The 17,415-nt window shown below is 45.5% G+C and overlaps 2 protein-coding genes across 2 annotated transcripts in view; one reads left to right on the forward strand and one right to left on the reverse strand.

Moving 5' to 3' along the window:
• LOC109973022 (glutamate dehydrogenase, mitochondrial-like) overlaps positions 1–8,249 on the reverse strand; it is a 14,684-nt gene extending 6,435 nt beyond the window's left edge. The window contains exons 1-6 of the mRNA XM_020622313.1: positions 7,380–8,249; positions 3,222–3,302; positions 3,078–3,133; positions 2,658–2,721; positions 1,718–1,812; positions 552–731 (exon numbers count right to left, since the gene is read on the reverse strand). Coding sequence (XP_020477969.1) covers positions 552–731; positions 1,718–1,812; positions 2,658–2,721; positions 3,078–3,133; positions 3,222–3,302; positions 7,380–7,782 — 879 coding nt within the window. The 5' untranslated portion in view covers positions 7,783–8,249. The remainder of the gene's footprint in view (positions 1–551; positions 732–1,717; positions 1,813–2,657; positions 2,722–3,077; positions 3,134–3,221; positions 3,303–7,379) is intronic.
• Positions 1–16,479, forward strand: part of shld2 (shieldin complex subunit 2) — a 19,442-nt gene extending 2,963 nt beyond the window's left edge. Inside the window, exons 2-13 of the mRNA XM_020622286.1 lie at positions 530–705; positions 7,391–7,753; positions 9,752–9,922; positions 10,612–11,417; positions 11,635–11,785; positions 12,145–12,252; positions 12,654–12,848; positions 13,400–13,546; positions 13,956–14,165; positions 14,722–14,941; positions 15,121–15,236; positions 15,337–16,479. Of these exons, the coding sequence (XP_020477942.1) occupies positions 530–705; positions 7,391–7,753; positions 9,752–9,922; positions 10,612–11,417; positions 11,635–11,785; positions 12,145–12,252; positions 12,654–12,848; positions 13,400–13,546; positions 13,956–14,165; positions 14,722–14,941; positions 15,121–15,236; positions 15,337–15,509 (2,836 nt within the window). The 3' untranslated portion in view covers positions 15,510–16,479. The remainder of the gene's footprint in view (positions 1–529; positions 706–7,390; positions 7,754–9,751; positions 9,923–10,611; positions 11,418–11,634; positions 11,786–12,144; positions 12,253–12,653; positions 12,849–13,399; positions 13,547–13,955; positions 14,166–14,721; positions 14,942–15,120; positions 15,237–15,336) is intronic.
• Positions 16,480–17,415: the final 936 nt, after the last annotated feature.

Raw genomic sequence — 17,415 nt, forward strand, 5'->3', positions numbered from 1 at the left:
GTTTTCGCTGTTTCACTACATTTCTTGTACTCAGTCACTGAAGCTGCTGTGAAGCCATGAAACTACAGCCTCTGCTGCCACTGAGAGGGTAGCACTACTTTGACCACTCTGGGACGAGTATGTGAGACTCAGAAGACAGATTCTGACAAACCATCAACTTTGAGGACTGAATGTTCACTTGCTGACTAATATACCCGCCACAACGAGATACTCAGCACAGACACACAACGAAGCCACAACAGTTAATCAACCAATCTGCATTTGTCATTATTGTTGATCAAGTAAAGGTGTCGATTTGATGAAATGTGATTTGGTGACTTTCTGGTTCTTCCATGACAGTAAATATTTCTGGATTTTTGGTTAAATGTGCCACTGTTTTCTGATGCTTCATACACCGGACGATTACTGACCGATGAAAACGGCTGTTAGCTGCGGCCCTGACATTGTTAGGGCTGCAAACGCTGCTGAACAGAAACAACATCATACATCTTAAAATGCTCTTCAGACCCAATGCGTTTCCCTCTTCCAGCGATGACAACGGCAGAGCATACCTGGATGACGAAGGTCTTGTCGTGGATGCCAGGACACAACCCCAGCTGGCTCATGTAGGCCGCCTCACTGATGAAGTTCTCAATGCCGTGGAAAACGCCTCTGCCGGTGGCGGAGATCCGACCATGGATCCCTCCCTGACTGATGGGCTTCCCGGTGACGCAGGCGTAAGCGTTGATGTCCTGAGAACAACACAGGAGGTTTGTACGACAGTTTCTAAAATATGTAAAGCAGGTTAGAAACACTGTGAGCAGCCTGAAAGGCCACAAAAGAGGAGCGTTGCAACACATTTCAGGCTGCGCCTCCTTCAAACTTTGACTGTTAGGATATTCACATCTATCCGCTGGAGCTGAATACGACTAGTTCACCCCTTGGTTGGTTGTGGTTGGCTCAGAATTCTCTTTATTTGAATGAGAGGAAAACAGAATGCCAGTTGGTCCAAAAGCAGGCGCTCGTGGTGGTACTGATCTGGACTGTGGATCTCTGGCTCCACAGTTGCACGTTGCCACAGAAAAACCTGGGGTGATTTCTGATGGTATGTTAAATTTTGAGAAGCTAATCAGTGCAGTAGTTAAAGCGTAGTATCAGAGTATCAACAGCCCAACTACCGAGGCTTCCAGACTAGACACTGGGGTGACTGAGAATTTGCTGTAGTAGCCCCCAGGGTGTGGAATGGTCTGCCCAATACCATCAGATTTGGGATCTCTGTGAAAACAGGCAGCCGTGAATACTGTTTGTCTTAGTTTTTGCTGACAGACTTAACACAATTTGTGGCCGTTTGATCGCAACTTGTTCAAGACTAAATTAAAAGTTGTATGAAAACAAAAAAGTTCAAAGAAGCATGTCAAGGGTTTCTGAATTCGTGGGCACGATGACAGAAAACCTGACAGGAGGCAGAAGGAGATATGATCCACGTCTCTGTCAGCGCACATTCACAGTGAGAGGCCTGAGGTGGATGACTTTGAGTCAGACAAAGAGAAACTGACAGAGAACCGTCTGATCAGAGGGAGGAAGAAGAAAAGTCCCAACACTGGATTTTGTGTCTGATCCTGTCCATTAACTCTCAGCTCGGTCGACATCTCATGCTCCCACTGTGCAGAGACGGTGAGATATGCCTTCATGTCCCCTGTATAGCCTGTGGTTCTCAGTTGTAAACCTAGAGACTCACATTGTGTCCCATGGTGGTGGCAAAGGTGTCTGCGATCCAGGACATTTCCCGCTCCCCTGTGCTCATGTCTGGAGCAGGAACATCGATCCCAGGCCCTGCACAGCAACCAGTCACACAACAAACTGATGATGCACAGACGTGTGACAAATACAACATGAAGAGTCTGAAAATGTGAAGGTGGTTCAGTCTTTGTGCTGCTTCTTCAGACTGATGCTGAGCTCTGCTGGAGGGATCAGCACCATTAGTACAAAAGATACTCCCTCATTTGGAGGTGCTCGGCTGGCCACAGCTGGAAACCCGTCACAACATACTACACACATTGTAAAGGTGCTGAAACAGGTGTAAATGGCAGCTGCGCTGGTCCAGTCCCGGTCCAATCCAGGTCAAAGAGCTCGTGTTGGAGGATGATCGGTGTGAATTTTCATTTTGACTGATTATGCATAAATATAATGAAATATGTGGAATTTAAATGGAAGACTAGTTATTGCTGGACTTGTTCTGACATCTGGTGTTTGTGTTAGGTCTGTGCTGCTGATTTGAACTGAAGTTGTTTTTGCTTCAACATCAGCTCCACTGTGGACACCGGCCAATGAGCATCCAAGAAATTATCAGTGGACAAGAAATGAATGAGAATGGAGACTGCCTGGGAAGATAAATAAACCCAATTCACATCAAACTCTGAGCAGTGTCGAGCCAAGTGCACACTTAAGGGCAACAAAGGAGCACGCGCCATATATCCACACTAGTCAGGATGGGGGCCCAGACAGACGTGTGCCTCCAGGTTTGTCAGTGTAGAAACCCACAGTCTGAGGGATTTACACGTTGAAATCAGTGTCTGTGGACACACCAGGGTTTGAGGTTTGTTATTTTATTTTCCCATCGGCTTTATAAAAACGTGTGTGTCTGCTAAACCGAGGAGCTGCTGAGGGTGCTCACCCACCGATGAAGCCTTTCTTGGCGAGCTCGATGGTGAACCTCCTGGTGATTTTCTCCAGCTCCGAGTCCTGGAAACACACAAACATATCAGATGTTTAACTTCTGTTTGTCTGTGGGGTACACATGATACAACATGCAACTCTGTGACATTTAGGGGTGCTGCTACGTGGACAATACAATGTGGATGTGCACTGTTAGTCTTTAGACCCGCTGAGCCACATGTGAAGGAAGAGGCCTGACAGGGACCCGGGCAGGTGTGAGCTGCAGCGTGTAGCAGGCCTGACACGAGGCTCTGCCAGCTGATGACATCCTGGCTGACATCACACAGCCGCACACTCTTTGCCAACAATACCTGAATCTGATTAGCAGTTGGTTTAGAAACTGGAGTGTTGAGGTGGGGAAACACGAGTCTGTCTGAACTTACTGAGTAATTCTTGGGGTTGATCTTCACTCCAGCTTTGGCTCCACCAAACGGCACATCTGGAAGAAATTCACTTTAGTGTGATACCCACTTAAACAGCAGCTTCGCTACACAACACTATGTAAAACAACGTGTGTGTTTACTCACCGACAACAGCACATTTGTACGTCATCAGCGAAGCCAGAGCTTTCACCTCATCCACACACACATCTGTACTGTAGCGGATACCTAGAACACACAGTCAAAGTCACATCTGTAACATCTGTACAAGTTCTCAGACGACCTGGTCCAAGGTCTCTGTCCTCAGGTCCTGTTGAGGTCAGACTTCTGATGGTGTCAGGACACCTTCAGGAGGTCTGTGCAGTCCACAGCTCAGTGAGTCCAAGGGGACGTCCACAGTACCAGGTTTTAATGTTGTGGCTAATCGGTGCGCTTTCCTACAGACTCAAGTGACCTGTACAGGTACAGTACACGGAGCTCCTTCATACATTTGGTCTGTCACAAAACATTCTACCGACCAACATTAAAGTCTGTTCCCTCTGCAGCTGAAAGGAGCTGCCTGTGGAAAAGAGGAACAGACTAAAAGTGGAGGGAGCTCAGCCTGAATGTGATCCAACAAGTCAGGCCTGCTCACACATCACTGGAAATACAGCCAGCTGCGGGGAGACGCACCAAGTGGCTGCAGCTCGAGGCACCAAGTGGAAAAGCTGCATTGTGACAAACATGGGTTAAAAGTTAAATTATGATTATTTCTTTAGGAGCGCGGTGGGGGAAAACACAGGGTAATGGACGAGGACAGAAAGCACAAAGAGAGAACAGGAAGGGAGAAGAACACGCTGAGGAGTGACGGAAAAGACAAGTGCGGCGGAGTCGGAGGCAGCACAAAGAGCAGGCATCGGTCAGGGTGGGGTCACCTCTGCTGAAAACAGGCTGAAGGAGCAGCACAAAGACGGTCACGCTCCCTCAGGTTCACTGTGGTGACTGTGTCTTCAGTGCAACATGACCCAGTCACGCCCGTCACCTGCTCTACCAGCTCTGACATTAACATGCACACGTCCCGCAGGTGTCTGCTGATCTCACTCCCCCAGAGATGACAAAGTAGCTTCAAGCCTTTACACAGGCTCTAGTTAAAAAAACAAAATAAATATCGTTGTTTAGTCGAGGCCCAAAAAGCACACAGATGCAAAACTCAGCTGCTAAGTATTAGGAGTTGGATTCACTGGAGGACTATAAAAGTCAATTTAACGTCACGGAGCAGAGGCTTTGCTTCCTGGGTCAATGTGTGTCGTGTAAAATTATGTGTGTTGTCATATCAACTGTTTTTACATGCTTGAAAGAATAAATCAAATCAAATCAAATCAAAATGTGTTGCTGTAGCAGCTCCCTGGAAGGTGTCATACATCGTGGTTTCAGTTTGTCTGTCCCTCAGGTTCTCGTAAGCGCGATATCTCACAACACCTTGAGAGATGACCCGATTGGAGTTTAGTGGTCAAAGGTCGCTGTGACCTCACATCTGTCCCATTCCCATGAATCTGGCAGGTTGGTGGAGGCAACAACCACGAGGCAGTCCTTCTACTTTAGGTGACAGAGTTAGACTTTTAAGCTGTGAGTGTTCAACATCAGGGTCAGATGGGACGGTGTTTTCACTGAGTACACCACATTTGTTCTTGCTTTTAGCCTCTGGATGGAATTTAAGCAAAATAACTACATACAGAGTCACCGACTTTAAATCAAAGGTGCAAGACTGCCACATATGACACTACTACTACTTGTGCAGCCCTGGCAGCTCAGTCAAAACCAGAGCCAGGTTTCTTCCTAATGAGCCTTTTCCCATGGAGGACATCACAGTGCAATGGGGTAATCGTGTCTCACATTTCTGAACCCTGGGTGGCGTGCTGGAGACATCCCCTCACCGCTGTCAAGGAAACAACTACCGAGTGTCCACAGCCTCGACCTGAGTTTGGATCGGGCCTCGAGGCAGGGAAGAAGAGCCAAATCAAAGGATAGGTGGCACAAGGAGCGCCGTGCACTCTTCTAAATCTGCTGTGTAAACACCAGACATCGTTCACCTGCATGTGTTGTGTCTACACACACAGACAATCTGGGGAAATGCACAGGGTTTAAACTGCTGAAGGTCATGGTTCGTTCACTGCTGATCTACTCAGTAGTGCTATTCTACCGGCCCGTGTAACACACATACAGTATGTAGCTGCAACATGCAGTGTAGAGCTGCAGCTTTTGATCATCAATTCATCTGCCGATTATTTTTCTGAGTCGTTTAGTTTATAAAATGTCAGTATTGACAAATGTTGATTTGTTTCCACAGCAAAGTCTTCACTCACCGTGTTTTATCCCACAAAATGTCAATACAACCTACAAACATTCTTCACTGTCATATCATATCAACTCAGACACGCTACAAATATTTGACATTTTGTTTGAAAAAGCATAAAATTATTCAAGTATCAAAATAGATGCAGGTTAATTTTCTGTTGATCAATTAATCCACGTCTTGTTGCAGCTAAAAGAAAAACAATTAATCTATTAATTTACTGATAATAAAAATAAGCATCAGATCAATTGGCAACACAGTTACATCTCTGTTGCAGACGACACAGCTGATGAGATGCACGTTGGGTTCACGTTCACCTCGGCCACCTGCAGAGGTCAGTATCAGATCTGTGGTCTCAGTGAGGCTGCAGCCTTCTGCTCACGCGTGTACATCTTTAAAAAAGATAAACCAACTAATCCATCCATACATTTCTGATACATTCAGCACAAACAAACCAACATTCTGAGCTTCACAAAGACAGAAGTTAATGGCAGTGATGTGGTGTCGGATTTTATTCAGTGGTACAAGCTGAGCTGCATCGACTGGTCGACAGTTATCTTTTGTTTTAAATGCCCTCGTCTGGACTGAAATGCTCTGTGTAAATACACTGATAAGCACTGACAATAAACACCCGGCCAGGTTCATAATCACACTGACTTTTAGCTCCTGGGTTAAAGCATCTCTTCTCAGGTTTAGACTGATTTTTGACAACATTCTAAACAACATTTTACATTTGATGACAATGCAACAAGACAAGGAACCGTCAGCACACGTCCGTTTGTTCAGGATAAAGCAAACAGACCGTGTGCAGGGACACGCAGTCAACTGTCTTCATTCCTGCCAGGGGAGGAAATGCCTCCACCTTCAATAAACCTGGCGCACTCAGCACATACACATTCACACGTATGTTACCACGCACGCTCCTGAGATACTGACACTATCTGCTCCTTACTACAGGTGAAACAATTATTTGATGAGTTACTCATCAGCTCAGCAACCCAAAGTGAAAACACAACATAGTACATTTTAAATCTATACTTACTTTTCGTGGTATTTTTGTGTGCTACTGTTACTTTTGCTTAAGTATTCACGATTCAGAAAACTCTTACTAGATCATGACATGTGACCTTCTGCCCAAGGTCAAAACACAGGAGACCAGCACATGGATGGTTCTCCTGAGGATCGGACGCCATGTTTGGATAATAATAATAATAACAATAATAAAGTTTTAGTCAGTAACTGTGTGAAGAACTGGGCACAAAGCTTCTCCACCGATGCAGACACCACAACAGGGCACTAAGGGAAAGGATTTCCAGCAGACTGTTGCTGTCTCTCTACTGTGCGCGCACTCTGCTCATGTCCAGCACTTTAAATCTGGTGCAAAATATCCAACACAGTATTTGTGAAGTCATAATCAACAGGTGAACCAACATCTCAAGCACTGAACATACTGTAAGCACAATTCTAGGTTTACCTGAGTACTTCCACGTCCTGCTCCTTCATCCTGTGACTCCATGTCAGAGACAAACCGTGTACTTTTTACTACACTACATGTACCTGATACCTTCAGGTCCAGAACCAGATGAATCAAACCAAACCCAGTAGAACCATCAGACTCTATTGATCCCAGTAGGAAATCCACCAGCTACCCAGTAGGATGTAAAGTACTTCCCAGTATAAGTATATAAGGTAGTTACCATCAGCTCCACCTTTACCAGCTGCAGCATTAAAGTGATGGACACAGTAATTAGTCACTATGATCCAGTATCAGAGACGTTACTGGGACACGGGCCGTTCTGCAGGACGAGTACTGGTACTGCTGGTACTTTAAGTACATGTTGATACCTTTTAGTTAAGTAACATTCTGAATGTAGGACTGTTACTTGTAGCAGAGTATATAACTGTAAACCCTGACTACCTTTACTTAAGTAATCGTGTTAATGCACATGTCCCGGATGATGTGCGGGTCTCACCTCCCTTGCAGGGCATCCGGTGCTGGCTGTGCTGGGCCCGGTAGCCCTCTATCACCTCCCACTCTCCGTTGTCTCTCCTGATGGGGAAGCAGACGCTCAGGACGTGGTTACACGGCTTGATGATCCGCAGGATCCCGCGGACCTTCTTCTTCTTCTGCTCTGGGCTCTCACGGGTCTTCAGGTCCTCCACCAGCTTGTCCTCCACGATAGCGGAACCCCGATCAAAGAAGCCCTCAACCATGGTGAAAAAGTTGGGGTCGTCGCCCCGGTCCACGGCCTGGCTGTAGCCACGGGACCGCAGCAGGGACGCGGACACAGGGCGAACAGTGTCAGCGGCAGAGCAGCCCGACGCCAGGATGCTGCCAGCTCCCCGGGTGAGTAGCTCTCCGAAATACCGGTGCATTTTAGGATCTTATTGAAATTCACCGCCCCGGGTGATATTATGAGCTGAATTAGACAATAACAGAAAGCTGGGGAAGACGAGGAAATGGAGCGGAGGAACTAAGTCGTACCGCAACAGCGGCTCCTCCTTGCCGCCGCCTCTTCCTGTTATACTTCACAGCGGCGAGCGTGGAAAAGTCGTGGGGGTTAGCTGAACGTTAGCACTTTAAACCTGTTTAAATACCCGTAACAGCTCTATAAAGTATAGAAACCAACGCCGAATGGAGTAAAGGGTGCTTATAAAAAGAAACGCGCCTCTAACATGTACATTTTTAAATTATTTGGCATTTTCTAGAATGTGATCGTTTAAGCTAGCGTTAAGCCAGCTAGCATAGGATACGGACAAGAGAGACTTCCGGAAATGCTTTTCAAAGTAAAAGCTTAAACTGCTGATTTTCCCGGAGCTTTGAAGATGCAGATGAAAGCTGAGACTAAAAAGTTAGTAAGTAGCTCTTGAGTAAAGATTTTTTGTCACTCCTGTTTACATTCAGTTAGCTAATGGACACAACATTGCTCAGCAACGTTTGTGAGATTTTCTAAGCTAAAATGCCAAAAATGTCCTTGTTCTTATGCCTATTACCCTGATGACTATAGTCTTAATCAATAATTAACTGATTAAATGCCACTGTGATAAATATTTCCAGTATAACACACCACAGTACAACATCTGCAAATGTCCAAAACCCACACATATTTTGTATGTTTGCAGTAAATCATCCTGTTAAAGAAGCTGAAGAAATGATGATTGACATTTGTCTTGATTAATTGATTACTAGTTTTGACCTCCTGGGTCCAGGAGTCTGAACCAACCTGCTGTCTGGTCTGTTGGATTCTGTCCTTTCACATTATGCACTGTGGAACAGTGAGATGAGACAGCCAGGTGTAAACCTCAGTTTCCCTGAGCTGAGCCTCACTGTTCACGGGCCGCCACCTCCCCCAGCATCCCGCGCTCTGATTGGTGGAGCGAGTCAGCAGCTCTGCTGAAGGAACATTTTCGGCCTGGTTATCATTCCCAGCTGTGAAACACACACCATCTGTATTCATCTACATGATGGGTCCAAGTTCTGTGAACAGATTCTGCTCAGTCACGGTTGTACAACATTTGACATGTTGTTCAGTTTGATAAGAAACTGCGAAAACAACAACAACAGAGCCACTTTCTTTACATTGAAGTCCTGCCTGGGTTTGAATCCCCTAGTCAAGCAGCAGGCTTTGTAAAACATTGCTTAGAACTCTGTACATCTCCAAGAACAGTCTCTTTAATTTTAAAATTATGCAGCAATTTTGTCTTTGTCAGGATAAACTAGCTACATTTGTGCTGCCTGAAACTTAATGATCCCTGAGACTTCCTGCTTTATAAAGACACAGACTGTTTGTGCCTGTTGGAACCATATGTTCTCACTACGTTTCTGTCTTGTAGTGTTATGGTGAAGGCCTGGCTCAAGGAACAGTGGCTGGAGTGGAGAGGCGCTGTGGCTCAGTGGGTTGAAGCAACCGTCTAATAAACAGGATGTCCTGACTTCGAGTCCCAGTGGTGCTTTGATTGTTTGCTTCCTCTAAATGAAGTCAAGTTTAAAACACTGCCACATCCATTTACAGAGAAACTTTAGGCCACCCTTGTTTCATGCAGATTCTTAGGTGATGTGTATGTGGAGCTCTAACATGAGAGGAGAGGAATTGCATGGAGGTAAACAGGGGATCCGGGGTTCATATCCCCGCAGTGCCTCTCTTGGCACAGGTTCCATTCTGTCAGTTATACAACGTGTGTACAGTTTATCTGCAGACAGCTGCTTCTTCATTCACATCCAAAGCAACAAGTACAGTGGTTATTAGAAATAGTTATTGACATTGTATCCAGACATGCAGAACAAAGACATTACTAATATTTGAACCTACAGACATGATGTTGATAAACTTTTCTGTCTCCTCAGCTAACAGCATGTGTGACCAGCCGAAGATCCACATCTTCTTGGGGGCTCCTTCTTCCTCCTCTGGCCTAGCATTGGTTCCCAAACCTGGTCTGGAGGGTGAGGATCACCCCCCTGCTGAGTGGAGCCACCTGGAGCTCACCTGGATGGATGGGCGGCTGAGGCCTGCAACAGGTGAGGGCCCATGGAGATGTTATCTGGATCCTTTGTTTGTTAATCTATGGATTAAACTCATTATTAAACAACATGAATTTTAAACTGTATGCGCTTAAAGTGACGTTTTTTTCTTGGGCTGCATCCTAGTTTAATATTTGGTAAAAAAAGACTCGTGAAGGAGATTTTTTTGACGCAGGGTCACATTTAGCCCATAACTGAACCACTTCATTTTACCCACACACCAAAATCAGTCAAGTAAATTGTTTATTCACAGACTGGTTCAGTGCCCATTCATGTCTGGGTCTCTGGGTCTGAACTGTGTTGACACCACACATCAGCCTCAAATGAATATACACAAAATGAATTATTGTTTTAAGGTTTATAAATGTTTTTTCATGTGGTTTTTGTAGGAAACATTTTGTAACTTGGTTTGTGAAATATTTTACTTAATGTCTTGCTGAAGGGTCTGATAGAGCAAACAATATACAACATGTTACTCAGTGATGTCTGGGAGGTGCATGTGTTCCCTTTGGACAGAGGCAGGCTAGCAGTTTCCCTCTGTTTCCAGTCTCTATGCTAAGCTAAGCTACTGGCTCTAGAGTGGGATCAGTCTGAACATTGACTCTCAGTGGCTTTCTGAAAATGTCAAACTCACTGAAGTGGAATAATAATTTAATAATAATAAAACTAATTTGCTCATTTTTCAGATGAGGCAGGGAATCCAGCGAGATCATCAGCAGAGGAGGAACCAACTGATGAGAAGGACCAAGGTGATCAAACTAACACTGGTCGGGAGGGTTCAGGCTCTAAAGCTGATTGGACCTCAGAGGCGTCTCGAGGATGGGAGAAACCAGCGGGACCGACAGATGAAGAATTGAATCCTGAAAAGGAAGACCAGTGTTCAGCTTCGGTTCTTGAGTATCTGGACAGCTATTTCCCTGCAGCTCAACCAGAAAAACCAGAACCAGAATCGCCACATCGCTCTGAGCCATCTCCTGCCGTTCCTCCTCTGTCCATCCGCACTCAGTACCTCACCACCTGGACTCTGAGCGGGAGTGGCAGGGGGCGCGTCCAAGCGGCAGCCGGCCGAGAGAACACCCTGCCTCCACAAACCCAGCCCAAACACACTCAAACACTGCCCTCTGTGTCCCACTGCTCCCCAGAGCTCTTCAGCCCTGTAACCCCATCCCTCGAAGCCTCCGCTGAGCTCTGCAGCCAGTCTTGCCTGATCCCGAGGGAGGAGGAAGAGGGTGTTGTCCTCCAGGTCACCAGAGACGGGGTGCTCTGCTCCCAGGAGACCGCCCGTGATTCCCCCAGCACATCCCCTGATTCCAAGAGAGCTCGAATCTGCAAAGACTATAGCACTGAAGTGACTGAGGTGGAGTCACACAGCACCGTCAGCAGCGCTGGGCTACGAGGTGCCACCACGCTGCTGGCCCATTGTGACAGACCGGGGGGGTGGCACTCGATTCTGGTGGCGGTGGTTCACCCCTGTCACCTGAAAGAGGTCAAGGTGAGATGTCTTTCACCGCAGTCTCATAAAACCTGAACTGTGAGGTTGACTTCAAATTTTAGAAGGAGAAAAACCAAGAACCACGCTGGTGTCTGGCTAAAAATGGGTTAAAATTCAAAATTAAAATGTGTGTTTGAGTACGCAAAGTGCTCAACGGTCCTTAAAGAAATGTGTAATGTTTAAGCTTCTTTTAACGTTCTCAACTTCTAAACTAAAGGTGAAGACTGGGCCGTCGGCAGGGACTTTGGTTCCACTGGCGTCTATCGTGGTGACAGACCAGTCGGCTGTTGAGATGAAGGTAGTACTGTGGAGGCGAGCAGCGTTCTGGGTGCTGACCCTGAGTCCTGGAGACATCCTGCTCATCACAGGTACAGAAACACACCTGACTCTGTGAACACGCTTGGGTTCTGTAACCCTCCAGAAGGAACAGTCCAAGAGTCACTTCACTGATGAACTGTGTGGTGTGAAATCATGCAGACACAACTATTTCTGTCACTTTCCATGTGAAATGCTGAGTGCAGCACTGGGCCTCATGCAAGAAAAACATGTCACACATTTACCAACCTGGCAATAAATGCAAACAATCCTCACAGATATTTTTAGATGTTTGTCTCAAATGCTGGCATTTATTCAGAATGTGATGTATTTAAAGTAGTTTTACATTTGTTTGTGTGGACTCTTCTTCCTCTCAGAGTGTTTTTGTGTCCACGTTGTTGTCTCTGACCAGGGCTGCAGGTGAATGAAGACAGGTGGAGAGGAGAGACGGTGCTACAGTCGACCTTCAGCAGCAAGCTGCTCAACCTAGGACAGGTCACCGCCTCCACCTCACCACCAGGTACGACTGTTGGGAGAAGTACTCAGAGCTTAAAAGTACTGCATTAAAAACCTTACAAGTCAGTAAAAGTCTGTGAGTATTATTAGTAAAATGTACTTAAAGTATCAAAAGTAAAAGTACCCAGACAAATCAGTAATGAACATAATCATCGGCTGCAGAAGCTTTGTAACATGGGGACTTCTCTTGGTTGCTTTATTTTCTCTAAGTGTAGTGAACTTCTACGTTGCACTGTTTCACATCTGATCCAGAGAAAGTACTGTTCGATCTAGCTAAGACTTAAAATGTCCAACTCAGACCTACAGCTGCTGCACAGTTGGACATTCAGCTCCTCCTCCTCTCATCTTGGCTTCATCAGATTCCCAGCAGCTCTGCAGACCAGTAAACTCTCTCTCTCTCTTCAGCTCCTCAGCATGTCAGTGCTCGCTCTCTCACCTCTCTGTGTGGTTTCCTCCGGGAGCGACACCCCCTGCTGGTGTCTCTGCCTCACCATCCCCTTCAGGACCTGAACCGCCTCCCCTACGCCACCCTGAGGTCATTGAGAGTCAACACACTGGTTCACGCCCTGCTGCGTATCACACACACTCACATCAGCACAGGTGAGTGCACCACAGGTACTGAGTGTCAGGTGTGTGTTCATATCACCAGTGGGATGAACAGGAAACACCTTGACATGGTTTAAAGCCAGATAACGTAGCAGCAGCACAGTTTCAGTCAATAACAGAACCTCTGCTGTGTCAGGTTCCTTGTCCCTTAGATATGGATATGTTGTTAATGTGTCGCTGACTCAGTTATAACTGTGAAATCGGTGACGAACACATGGCTCTCCTCTCATCTGGAGAAAGGACAAAGGGCTAAGTTGGCCGAACATCTTCAGTAAATGTCAGCCGGATACATTAATACACCAACAGTACATGAAGAAGCTGGCTGTAGCTTCTTATGCTTCAAAAACAAGTTAAAACTGTGAGAGAGTCTCAGCTTATGTGGAAAAATTCACATTTGTGAACAATAGATTTTGATAAATACAGATCAGCGGTGCTCCAAGAAGTGATCCCACCGGGACATTTCTGGGTCCCGCAGAGGTTCCTGGGTGATACGGACCTTTTGATTGTGCAGTGTGTGCCTGTGTGCCTGTGCGCGTGTGCGTCAGCATGGCGGAGTGAGGCTGAGTCTCGCTGCAGGTCGGCGGTCCAGCTGAAGGCGGTTCTGACTGTGGAGCAGGCGGGTGGCCAGCAGGGGACGCTGCTGCTGTGGGGAGTGGCTGTGAACTGGCTGCCTCGCTTCAACCAAAACAAAGGTACAGGCACACATTAATGATAGGTTGGCATGCAGTCCACTGAGTTTCTTTAGGAATGTATGTTACAGTAAACAACCAAACTGTTTGTGCTCACAGTTAAATAATGTGAGAGATCAACCAAAATCCAATACCAGGCAGGTTCCTAGGGGTCATGTAGTTAAAGAAAAACCTAGAACAGATGTCAGGTACAGATCTGTAATGGATAGAGCCATCACAGTGTGGACTATGTTCAGTGTGAATCAGCCTGTAAGGCAAGTTTTAAATTAATGAAAAAACATATTAAAAATAACCCTAACACTAAATGACTGACTTGAATGACTTTCATAAAGGGTTAGTTCACCCAAATCACAAAAAGCTTTGTCTTGTACCTGTTGTGAAGCCATTTCCTTCCATCCTCTGTCCTCCTCAGCGGCTGTCTGGGACTTCCACATCCTCCTGGTGAGAGAGGGTTTGACCTCTGACCTCATGGAGCTGCACTCCACTCCCTGGACCTCTGTCCAGCCTCTAGACCCCACCGACCGCCGGGCACAGGGCTTTCACCCACTGAAACTCGTCCAAGCAGGAAACAGCAGCAGTGTGGAGCTGGACCTGGACACGCTGCTGTCCCAGAAATACAGTGGTGAGTCTGAGAGGAGTGTTGTGTCAGTGTGCAGGGTGAAAATACCTGCTGTCGGGCTTTGTCAGCGCTATAGCCCACTCCAGGCTTCAGACTGATCCTTCAGGTCAAACGGTACCAGACGCGTTTAGAGACACAGAAGCAGTGGGTTTAGTTTTACAAGCTGTGTGTGTGTGTGTGTGTGTGTGTGTGTGTGTGTTTCCTGGCAGTTCCTTCACAATAAAAGCTGCTACACACATTCACTGAGGATAATCTGCAGTGATCACACATGCACACTTGATAAAGGTTCATAAAGTTATAGCACAACTGCCTGTAGGCTTTTCTTGTAGTGGGTAAGAACAGGATGTTATTGATGCATGTTGATGGTCTGACTGTGATGCACAGTCAGAGACGACATTTGTTTTTACTGCATATCATGTAATGAATCATATGAAATATTCTTTTAAGGATAAATGAAAACATTTAAATAAATGTAATCAGGAAATTGAATTTCTACCTCACACTTGTTAGTTTGAGATATTTGCATGTGTGAGACTAATTTTGCTCTGTCCTCTGCCAGGTGACGTGGAGCTTAGAGTTCAGGTCACTGCCTTCCACTTCCAGGAGGGCCCACCTTCCCAGAATGCACCTCAGCCAGTCCTCGATAGCTCAACGCCACTAGCCGGCATCCTGGAGGCACTGAGTGGCCGCTGCCCCGCCGAGCTTGATACGGATGCCAATGGCATCTGTGGCCCCTGCTACCCCTGCCTGCCCCACACCGGTGTACGCCGCTACTACAGGTACAACTGATGTCGTTACAATAAGTATTAGTTTGCATTTGCTATTTCAGGAAATCTTGTCTTAGTAGAGTAAAAGATGAAAAATCTTTGTGTATTCAGAAAACAGTTGTGTTGTATAATCACTATATTAAAAGTGTAGCTAGAGGATGATAAACTTTAAAAGTGTGTGTGTGTTTCAGGCCAGGTGTGTTGACAGTGAGTGGGCAGGGCAGCCGTCAGGTGTGTGTTCAGGTTCCCCCTGTTCCTGTGCAGAAGATCCTCGATGCTCCACCTGATAAACTCAACAGGAGGTCAGGTGAGCTGCAGGTTTTGGGACTGAAGAAGATATAGTCTATGAGGTGATGGATTCACCCTTGGACACTGTTTAGAGTTCACCAAGGTTTTTTACCTCTCAGCCCCAGGTTCTGAGGTGAAGCATATCCAGTTAGCAGCAGAGAGGATCCAGAGCCTCCTCTCCCTCCCACAGAAAACCTTCATCATCACTGTCCGGAGCAACTTCTTGTGTGACGAGAACAGCGTCCCCATCCATCAGGACCTGATGCTGCTCGACCTTCAGTTCCCCAACTGATGGATGGCGGCTGAGGCGGCTGACTAGTCACTGAGCTGTCCACTAGTGAAGCTTCCTCCACGTGTTGTAGAGCGGTGGGCGTAAAGTTTGCAGGTCGGTGTCCATGTTTTGTCTTTCCCCAGACAAAATACACAGGAGCAAAAATGTAAGGAATGTGTTAAATGCTATTTATCTGCTCTAATGTTAGCATGTCCAGCTAACTAGCTTTATCGTCTACAGTAAAACCTCCAAGGTATTAAAGAGTCTGCTTTAAACCAACTGTGGCAAGGAGGCGTGTGTTAATGCAGGGCCCAAAGCCGAAACCACTATATTAACTGATTTATGACAATGCCACCCTTGGGAATTTCACCCCAGGAAAGGTATCAACCTTACTAACCACTAAAAATCACAGACTAAATGTTGCGAATCTTAGGATGCATTTAAATGTCAAACCTGCCGCATTAAGCCTGGACAGGTGTAGCAGTAACTATGGCCAGTTGTTAAACCAAATCCAAACTGTGGTGATGTCTGGGACAGAATTATCAGAGAATATTTACACATGGGATTTAATTCACATTGAAGCTCGTTTGACAGCTGAGATATTTAATCAGTTAATTAATCAATTCGTGTAATATTTGATATTTTGTCTAAAGAATGGCACAGATGAGTAAAAACACTTTTAAAATTCAAGAAATTGATGTTAGTGTGGTGTTTATATATAAAGATGACCTCTTGCTAATGAGACCAAAATCAAATCTGTATCAGTGCTTATTGAATATTGTCGATATTTAACCAATAACAAATGAGCCTGCTCAAAGTGAGTTTCTTTTTATTATGGCGTTTATTTGTTTTATCACTTGTTGACCAAATAAAATCACATAATATACCCCCCACTCTTGATTCATTGCTTGCAGTAATAGTGTTTAAAAACACGTTGCGTCTGGATTATGCAAAATAAATGCGACATTTGTGCAGAAAATGCAATAATGGGATCTCTGGGTACACTAAACAACTAATATATATGTAAACCTTCAGATGCCATGTGCTAAGCATAGCTAGCTTAACATTGGATAACATCAGCTAGTACTGATTAGCACACATAACTATTAGCCAGTGCATACTAGGTACAATTAACTTAAAATATTCTGCATATTTTGGAAATATGTTAAGAAAGAGTTCAAGAGAAATATTTTTTTAAAAGATTTGTGAACGCTTTAAATCGATTTTAGCTGGTGTTTGTTGGGAAACTCCAGAACTGAAGTCAAGACAAAGTTAGCTTAGCTTAACCCCTGAAACAAATTGATTTTACATTTCTGTTCTTGTCCAAAATAAATAAGATACATGTAAATCAGCAGGTTTACTGTATTTGTTAACTCTGGACAGACTCAGGCTAGCTGTTAGACCCTGTTTCCAGTCTTTATGCTAAGCTAGGCTAACCACATCCTGACACCAGTTCTGTGCTGAACACACGGACATGAATTTGGTACCTATCTGAACATGTCACTCTCTGAGAAAGAAACTGTTTAAAGTGCTACACAAAAGAACTTCAGAAACATGTTTCCAACACGTGCTACAACAGAAGACATTTCAGAAGACAGTGTTACCGACAAATTGAGTGGAACTTCCAGCTAACATACAGATGCTGTCAGTGTTTTAAACAGATTACACTTTACTTCATTTGGATGCATCTTCTTGTAAGGAGGTATGTTCAAACAGAAACAGGGTTAAGTAACAAGCAGTAACTGTGGAGAAAACTGATGTTCAAGTCCTTGGAAACAGCTCAGGTCAGGCTACAGATGTGAAGGATGGACATAGCTGAGGCTCTGATTTGTCGTTTCAGGTTTGTGGTGTCCTACTGCCCTGTGGACATGTCTTTAGCCACGTCCTCCAGATCATTATACAAATCTGAGACAAAAAAAACAACAGC

The sequence above is a fragment of the Monopterus albus genome, unplaced genomic scaffold, assembly GCF_001952655.1.
Source record: "Monopterus albus unplaced genomic scaffold, M_albus_1.0 scaffold277.1, whole genome shotgun sequence".
Taxonomy (NCBI): Eukaryota; Metazoa; Chordata; class Actinopteri; order Synbranchiformes; family Synbranchidae; genus Monopterus; species Monopterus albus.